The sequence below is a fragment of the Astatotilapia calliptera genome, chromosome 19 (assembly GCF_900246225.1).
Source record: "Astatotilapia calliptera chromosome 19, fAstCal1.2, whole genome shotgun sequence".
Taxonomy (NCBI): domain Eukaryota; kingdom Metazoa; phylum Chordata; class Actinopteri; order Cichliformes; family Cichlidae; genus Astatotilapia; species Astatotilapia calliptera.
The window spans coordinates 3421925-3430794 of record NC_039320.1 but is presented as its reverse complement, the minus strand read 5'-3'; the positions used below and the strand labels follow the sequence as shown (position 1 = coordinate 3430794).

The 8870-nt window shown below is 42.4% G+C and overlaps 1 protein-coding gene across 1 annotated transcript; it reads left to right on the top strand.

Annotated features, from left to right (window-relative positions):
- Positions 1-2357: 2357 nt before the first annotated feature.
- On the top strand, positions 2358-8406 carry ky (kyphoscoliosis peptidase). Its single transcript, XM_026151456.1, has 7 exons — positions 2358-2452; positions 3283-3884; positions 4259-4373; positions 4521-4638; positions 4796-4987; positions 5173-5363; positions 5541-8406. The coding sequence occupies exons 2-7, from the start codon at positions 3303-3305 to the stop codon at positions 6866-6868; spliced, it is 2526 nt and encodes an 841-aa protein (XP_026007241.1). The 5' UTR covers positions 2358-2452; positions 3283-3302; the 3' UTR covers positions 6869-8406.
- Positions 8407-8870: the final 464 nt, after the last annotated feature.

Sequence of the window (8870 nt, the reverse complement as noted above, 5' to 3'; positions counted from 1 at the left end):
GAGGTGGAGAGAAACCCCCACAGCACCCAATCCCGCTCCTCCACTCTCCCTAATAAGCCAGGAAGAGATTCCTTGGCAGACAGCTGTTCCAGATGGCATTATTACTCTGCACTTTCCCAGTCATCTGGCCTGGGATCCAGCACTGGCAGAGGTGGCGGTCCCTTTGCTCTGCCTGCGCATCAATATCAACACCAACATATGGCAGTGTTATATAACACTGTATCTGCTGGGTGATATGTTTCTGTGATAATCCAACAAGTTCTCTTTCTTTCTTTCTTTCTTTTTATTTCTGTGGCGGGTTCAATCGTCGTTCAAGGACCACTTCCCTTTTCTGCAGTGTTTATGTACACAGACGAAACGCACTGAAGATGACAGAGTGTTGTGTTGAAAGTAAAAGGTGAGAAAACCTCGATGCTCTCAGCTCCCTTGGCATGAAAACAGCCTGAAGCCTATACTTGAAAAGCACAAAATTGGTTTAGCTTAAAAGTTCAAAGCGTCCATGATGTATATACCAGATGATACGCGGACTGCGCTTTTATTAAAACGCATGGCAGTCTGACTCTTGCTGCTGCATCCTTTTCTTTAGTTCAATTTACCCCTTCACTCAGCTTTATCTCCACCATGTTTTTGATAGCGTTGGGGTGTCTGCGTGCCACTGAACATGATAGCTCGAAAAGTTTTGAATGTGTTCTCATAAAACTTTGTAGGGGTGTAGAGTAGGGTCATGTTAACAACCCATTAACATTTGGCTTACATCTACCAAGGTCAACTTAGTGATTAATAGGTCAAAAATATACAAAAACCTTTAGAACATTGAAACTATAATTCTTACAAGTGTGGTGAGTATTGTCAACATATAGAGAGCATCATATAAAGAGGCAAAATATGTCACATTTGACCTTTGTGTAAGAGTCAATAGGTTGATCTGAAGGTCAAAGTGACAATCCTATATAGAGCTATTTAAAAATAAATTTTTATATTTCTTACTGCCATTGTTTGTTTTTAAAACATAATGGGAAATAGGGATATTGTTCCAAACTGGGATGCTAAAGAGCACAGTACTTTGGACCTCTGGTCTCAAGGTCAATTAGACTCAAATTGTCATAGAAAGTCTTTTATCTATGAAATTAGATAAAAGCAACATTAGGAAATTATTTATGAGGATTTAAAAAAAAATCACATTATAGTTTGCATCCAAATATTAGGTCACATTTGATTTCTGGCCTTTCACTTTTACATTTCACATCTGCCAAGAGGGTCAATATATTAAAATAGGTTCACAAATACCAAAAAACAAACATCTAAATGGGCATTTAAAATGAAATAAATATATCCGAAATACAAATACTATTCCTTTAAAAGTAAATATTGCACATAAAGTGAGCTGTCTTGGCTGACTTTTGCACTCGCAGTGTTTCTTGGCTTGTATGCAGAAACGTTTTGTTACACTAATGACTTTCTGGTGTTCCCACATCAATTGCACACATATTTTTTTTAATGTAGTAATTTTTTTTCTTTCAATTTTTCTTTTAATTTTTGTTCAAATTGCTGGTTGAAATAGTTTCCTTTGGTCCTGAAAGTGAAAAAAACAAAACAAGGAAGTTACTTCATGAGTCAACAAATGAGTCTAATATCTCACATTAAATCACACCTTATCATTTTCACATACAAAGAAGATAATAACTTGGAGAGTAGCAAGATTTAGAAGTGGAAGAAAAACTGTTACCTTCAAAACCGATCAGACAGATAAAGGCTGATGCAGATCTTATCCAACTGTTGTCTAAAAGGTGAATAAGAAATATTTCCAAAATATTTTCCCCACCTGTCTGAGGAGCTGTTGCCTTTTCCTTGTCTCCTTAACTGTGAAAAAACAGCTATTTGTGCTTATGTGCACCAGAAGCAGTCTTTAACGTTGATGTCAACGTTATTTTATGCCAACTCTCTGAATCCTGCCCCTTTGTCACAATCAGCACATGCTCAAACATTAACCCTTCCACCTGCCTGTTCAGCAGGAATGGATCCAAACATTAACACTGTACAAACCTGCACATTCAAAATTTACACGGATACACATGCACAGACTGACACAGATGTCCAATAATTTACACTCACTTGTGTGTCCAGATATGCCGGCGGTGGTGGCGGTGTTATTAGCAAAAGCACGTACCAAACACACACAAGCACATCCAAACATACATTTGTAAGCTTTACAAGCGCTTACAAATACACACACAGACGTCACACACTTCTCAGTTGGGGCTCTCTCTATTGGCTGGTCTTAACTGCTTTGTAGTATTTTTAGGCCTGTTATTCTGGGGTCTGTCCTGGCAGGCCAATAGGAGAATATATAAGCCTCCCACCCTGCAACTGGGGACCACAAAGAACACACAGTGGAAACATCTCTGGTCGATACTCCGGCAAACATCCGGCAGGCTTTTGAAATCCTCTCAGGGTGAGTATAAGCCTCACTAACATATAGGGATGTAGGAGCAGTTAAGCCTACACAGAACGGGTTTCCCCTCCTGCCCTTTTAAGTGTAAATCAGGCATAAATCAGTATTTTGAGAGCTACTTTCATCCATGTTTTTATTTATTAAAAAAAAAAAAAGTACTATTCTTAAAAACTCGAGCACACCTAATTATTTTAGGACAATGGATTAACTTTGACATGATAGGGGCTAGCTTTACTGTCATCTGAAAGTTTTGCTTGAATTGCTCCTCAGGAAGGGGTCAGGGTTAACTGCTACGCAGTGCACACAGCTGATAGGACCTGGTGAGGGACACTTGAGCAGGGCAGATACATGCCACGTGGCTTCAAACAGGTCATCTGGCTGAAGGACAGCCGCTGTGCCAGCCTGCTGCCCTGTCAAGAATAAGCAGTTTTTCCCATACGTTGCTTATTTTAAAGAGATGAATACGGCCATCAGTGTGAAGGTTCATCACGTACAGGAAGTTACGGGGTCATGTAATATGACGAAAGATTTATTTCTGCTTTTAGCTGAGACAGTGATTAATGATTTTAGCTTTTGCATTCATTTGGTTATGAATAGACATGATATAATTGCCAATTCATCTCTGTCTTACACACAGCGCACTGCACTGTATAGAATACGCTCTACTTCTGTCTTCCGAACAGCTTGCGCACGAGGGATCCCTCAGCAGTTGTGTGTCTCACTCTAAGCAGAACAAGATACTGAGTCACTATCTGCTCATGAGATTAAGCTAAAAATATCTTACAGATAATAACTGAATTTTACATTTTATCCACCTTGTCTCTGGACAGGATACCATGCATCCAGCATAATGTCCGCTGAAGTTGCAATTCAAAAGTTTTCTTTCCCGTTTGCCCGTGCTACACACCTTTCTCAGGAAAACGATGTGACCCGGAAGGGATGCATACAGGTGAAAACCCTGGAGCTTCGTGAGCTTCAGGACAATCCTGTTTTAAGCAATCCAAGCTCAGTTAGGGTTATAGGAGCTCAGGCACACAATGAGAAGCAGGCACAGGAGAGTCTACCAGAGCTTCCTCCTGGACAAGACGTGGCAGCAGCACAGGTCCTGGTCTGTGGTGAAGCCTCCAAGAGTACTGTGCTCTCCAGGCAGTGTGTGTTTGAGAAACTGATAGTGGAGAGCGAGGACCAGCGTCCCGCTGCAAAGAGACAACTGTCGTCTGAGAGCGCGGCTAGAACCATCACGGTGGTGAAAAAGAGTGCTGTGAGGAAGGAGGCAGATGAACCAAGACACTTGCAGCAAAAAGCACAGCTGGGACAGAGGCCGAGAGCGTGTGCTTCAGTAACAGTGACGAGAAAGCACAGAAAGGACCTCTTCACCAGCTCAGACGTGTTCCACAGGGTTGACTCACATGCTGTGAGGGCTGGAGCAGAGGTCAGAAGTACTTTTGTGTGTGTGTGTGTGTGTGTGTGTGTGTGTGTGTGTGTGTGTGTGTGTGTGTGTGGGTTTTTTTTTTAAGTGTCTGCAAATCTATCTGCCATTTAGTGCTTAATCTTAGTGCTTTAGCTTCAGCAGTGAGTCACACTAGAACACTTTCCATATGCCAAGATGAACAGAACTGCAGTTCAGTCAGTTTCAGTATTTGGTTAGTTCAACACTAGAGAGACACAGGGACACAACGCTGTAAAACTATAAGGAATTAAGTCATTCCAACTCCATGAAAGTTTGTGACTCCATCTTTGCCTATGTTAGTTACCTTTAAAAAGCTGTGAGTTCTAACAGTGCATATCGTTGTGTTTGTTTTGGAGCTGAAAGAAAAGTGCGTGTACAATGTGAAAACAATTGTACAAAGCATCACAAAGGAAGCCAGAACTGAGCTGGAGAAACTTCGTGCCATCTGGGTCTGGCTGTGCCACAACATCGGTAACTACAGCTCACACAAGCCCACTAGGTTTAGCTAATGAGACATATTTTTGAGTTTAAGGTGGCGAATCCATCTATGTTCAGCAGCATTCACTCATACAGGTGTCATTCATCCTACTGTGAATAAAAGGAAGGTTGCTTTCACAGAGTATGATGTGAGCGGGTACCTTGGCCACTCGGAGAAGCTGAGTTCACCAGAGGAGGTGATTGCGGCTGGCCGCGGTGTTTGCTGCAGCTACTCCAACCTTTGTACGGAGATGTGCAGGTAAACACAACACCTCCGAAAACAGCTGTTGTTGATTTGTGATCGCCAGTTTATTAACTGCTGCATTAAAGGCCTTCTGAGTTTATGAACTCGAGTTTGAGGACATGCGATATAAAAACAAAAAGCCATGAGCATGTTGTTTGGTTTGTGTTTACAGAGAGGTGGGCATCGAGTGCCAAGAAGTGCCGGGCCACAGTAAGGGCATAGGATACCGCCAGGGCCAAAGCCTGAAGCATGTGAAATCTGATCACCTGTGGAACGCTGTGCTTCTGGGAGGACAGTGGTTCCTATTGGATGCCTGCTGGGGAGCGGGACGAGTAGATATGGAACATGAAAGCTTTGTGAAAAGGTGTGAAAAGGAAATGATTTCAACACATTCACTATTTAGCGGTTAGGTTGCTGCAAACAATACCACAATGACACGGTGGTACGACAATAATGACTGAAGTTTAACAGCTGCTTATTCGAATAATCCCATGACAGGCAGCAGGTTGAGTCTAAAACCAGCACACTGTCTCTATCTGTTCCTTCAAGGTTTGATGATTTCTATTTCCTAACGGACCCGGAGGAGTTCATCGATTCGCACTTCCCTGATGAGGAGAAATGGCAGCTCCTAGGCATACCCATCTCCCAGGAAGAGTTTGAGAGAAGGGTCTTCAAGACCTCAGCCTTCTTCAGTATGGGGCTTAGGCTGATTCGGCCACATCACTGTCACATTGTCACAGGTTACCTGACAACTTTTTTGTTTTGTTCTTCTGGTCAGCTTTCTTTTTTTTGGTTTAGTCTTATTGTTGAATGTCATTATGTTTTAATCAAGAATGCACTCATATTTATTTTTAACATCTATCTTCAAGTACGTTAAAAAAAACAAAAACAAACGCTCTCTTGTATTTTCTGCTCAGATAATGGTGAGGCAAGTGTGTCCCTTGGCTTCTCAAAGCCAACAACCTTTACCTATGAGATCACCCAGCACCAAGACCTCCTCCACTGTGGTGCTTCAGAGCAGAAAGAGTCTATCAACTCTTCATTCGGTATCCTAACTGTCTCCCATCGGAGCATGAAGTTGCAACTCCTGCCACCCGCAAGTGGAATGTACGATGTGAAGGTGTTTGCTAGACCCGAGGCAGCTGCCACGCCTCTGGTTTGGGTTTGCTCCTTCACAGTCGAGTGTCCTACCCCCAGAGCGATGGAAGAGATCCCAGAGAACCCCTTCTTGTCTTGGGGGCTGCAGCCAGTTGCAGGATCTCTTGGAGTCACAAGCAGCAGCCAGAGCAGCGAGGTTGCTGAGGTGGACGAAGGTGTCTTTGATTTGGTGCTGAAGACCTCCAGGCCTCTGATGATGCTGTGTGAACTGGTTCACCCAGAGATGGATGCTGCCATAGCCAAACGCTGCCTGGCTACTCAGATTAAACCAGACACCCTGACGTGCCACGTCCTCTGCCCTTTACATGGCTTCTACCGGCTGTCGGTGTTTGTGCGGGATTATGAGAAAACGGAAGTCAAGTTCCAGAACACTGCAAACTTCCTGTTGCACTGCAGGGGGAAGGTGGTTAGTCCTCATGAGCTCTTCCCTCCTAACCTGGGCTCAGCATGTGGCCCAGGGACCCGGACGTCAGAGGCGGGACTTTCCAAATTCAGTCATACAACAGCAGTGGTGGTTACCCAGCAAGGCAAATGCAACATCACCTTCCACAACCATCGCGACCTTGAGCTTCACACTGTGCTCAGCAAAGAAGAGAACAAATCAGCAGCTTTTCCACTTTCCCGCTACTTGTTCTGCACATACACAGACACAAAAGTGACAGTGAGCATCAGCCTGCCTGATACTGGGGTATATCGGCTGGGCCTCTACGCTAGGATAACCCCTGGTGGAGATTTTAACCCCATGTGTGACTTTATCCTAAGGAACATCTGCGATCAGCCGGGGATCCCTTTCCCTTGTGTCTATTCTGCCTGGAGCAAAGGCTGCGTTCTCTTTGAGCCTCGTGTGGGCCTACTGGAGCCCGCCTCATGGGTTCGCTTCAGGGTACGGGTTCCAGGGATCCAGAGGGTAAGCGTGGTGGGAGAGACACGGACTGACCTGAAACTTAATAAAAGCAGAATCTGGGAGGGTGACGTTTTCAGTGGAAATGCTCTTCAGGTACTAAAACTGGCTGTCTCCTTGGGGGACTCCAGTGACATGGCTGTTTTGATGACCTTTGACATCAAGCAGCAGGACAAAGAAGTGTGAAATCAAAATGCGGGGGTGTGGGGGCTACCGAAGCAAATCGCACTCAGAATACTTGCAAATAATTCAAACTGTGAGCTCAGATCTTCTATGTTTATCTGTATTAATAAAGTGCAGATGGCGGTATGTTAAAGCTTGTCAAAATGAAGCATACAGTAACAGGTACAACACTGGAGATTTTCTACATTTCTGAAGATATTTAAGTGCATGCACAAGTCTTGAAAGTAGACAAAAAAGAACAAAATTAAATAAATAGCATGGAACAAAAATTAGACTTGGTCATTTGGTTATTGGGAGAAATGGTCAAATAGTGCATAACTGTGAGCGGCAGAAGTATGTAACCCTCTAGGATTAGCAGTAAATGTAATGGTAAAATCAAGAGTAACTGGAGACACTGATCTGTTAATAACTGACTTTCACTAAACATATTTAGGGAAGTGACTCAAACCACAAATTATAATTCAGAGTATGCCAAAGGCAGATTCAACAACAATGTTCAACAACCCTTTAGAGGAGAGGTTTACCTGCACTCCAAGAATGAAAGCTGTGATAGCTTGTGAGGCCCCAGTGGGACCCTGGGTAGCTCCTTAGCGACAGAAAGACTCTCTCACAATGGCTAATGGTCATGTAGCTCATCTCAATCATTTCACCAAGAACACATTGAAAAAATGGTGTGCAAGATGAGCAAGTAGAAAGCTACTGTTCTCCAAAAAGCACAATGGTGCTGTACAGGCCTTGGTGCCCTTTGCACTAAGTTGGATAAGCAGTTTAGTCATTTAAATATTTTAAATGAGAAGCATTGTGTTTGGACAGAACCTTTTCCACCTGTGAAACATGGTGGTGGTAGTGTCATGGGACTCCTTGCTGCATCTGGATCAGGACAGTTCTTGGTTAAAGCTACAATGAACTCTTTTTAAAAACAACAACAACAACAACAACCCAACAACACAGAGATAATTAGCAATAATTAGCAAGACAATATCAAAAGTATCTAACAGTAGAAGAAGAACAAAAACATATTTTCAATCAAATTTTTTTAACTTTAACAGAAATAATTTTAAAAAAAAAGAGCGACCCAAGCAGGGAAACTTACCAAATATTGCAGTCGAATGAGCTAAAAGTGGGTTTTCGCCATCTAGTTTTCAGATTTCTAAGTCTAAACATGTTTTTGGCTATATTTATGCAGGAAAAAAAAACAGTTCAAAAGGTTTGCAAGCTTTTCTTTCTCTTTCCTGTAACTCTATAAGAATTGATCTTAAATTATGTTCTTGCAACTGTATAAGCATTGCAGCAGCGTAGTATTATAAATACAATCGCAAACCAACATGACATTTTTATTTGAAAGCTATTATTTGATGCAGGTAGTATTCATCACCAGCAAACCTTCAAGCTTGACAATGGTGCTCAGCTGTGGTGCTCAGCCGTGATATTAAACTGATCAAGAGAGCTGTGTGTATTATTATTGTTGTTATGAGAAACAAAACTGCATTATGAAATGACGGTTGTCAAAAACTGTGCAATAAATATATACAGTGATGATGGTATGTCTTTTGTTTTCTGCAGTCACAGTCACGCAACGTTGCAATTTAAGTCTCCAAATTATGTTAATTATGCAACAAAGGCCTGTCAATGGTCGTTTTACAATTGTCTTACTTACACTGATTTATCTGGTAGCTTCTGGAATACCTGTCACAAGTTCTCAAGATTTATTGTGAAGATTTGCTTCACAGGAGTTCTAAATTAAGACAGCTATTACTTTACTGGCCTTAAAGTACAAACAAAAATAAATTCCATAGAATTTCACTTTGTAAAATTGAAAACATCTAGCACAGTGGTCCATTGTTGTAGAGACCTGGACCCACTCAGCAGGCTTTGGCAGACACCAGCAAGAGCGATGAGTGTTTACATGTGGCCCTCATAATAGGCCACAAATAGCCTCAGTTCAGCTCCTCGGTAAAAATACAACAATAGAATGGGTGGGGAGGAAAAAAAGAGCAACTAATGG

Coding starts and splice junctions, on each gene's coding strand:
- ky (XM_026151456.1), top strand. CDS start 3,303: ATGTCCGCTGAAGTTGCAATTCAAAAGTTTTCTTTCCCGTTTGCCCGT. Junction 3,885..4,258: donor CTGTGAGGGCTGGAGCAGAG/GTCAGAAGTACT, acceptor TTTGTTTTGGAG/CTGAAAGAAAAGTGCGTGTA. Junction 4,639..4,795: donor CTTTGTACGGAGATGTGCAG/GTAAACACAACA, acceptor TTGTGTTTACAG/AGAGGTGGGCATCGAGTGCC.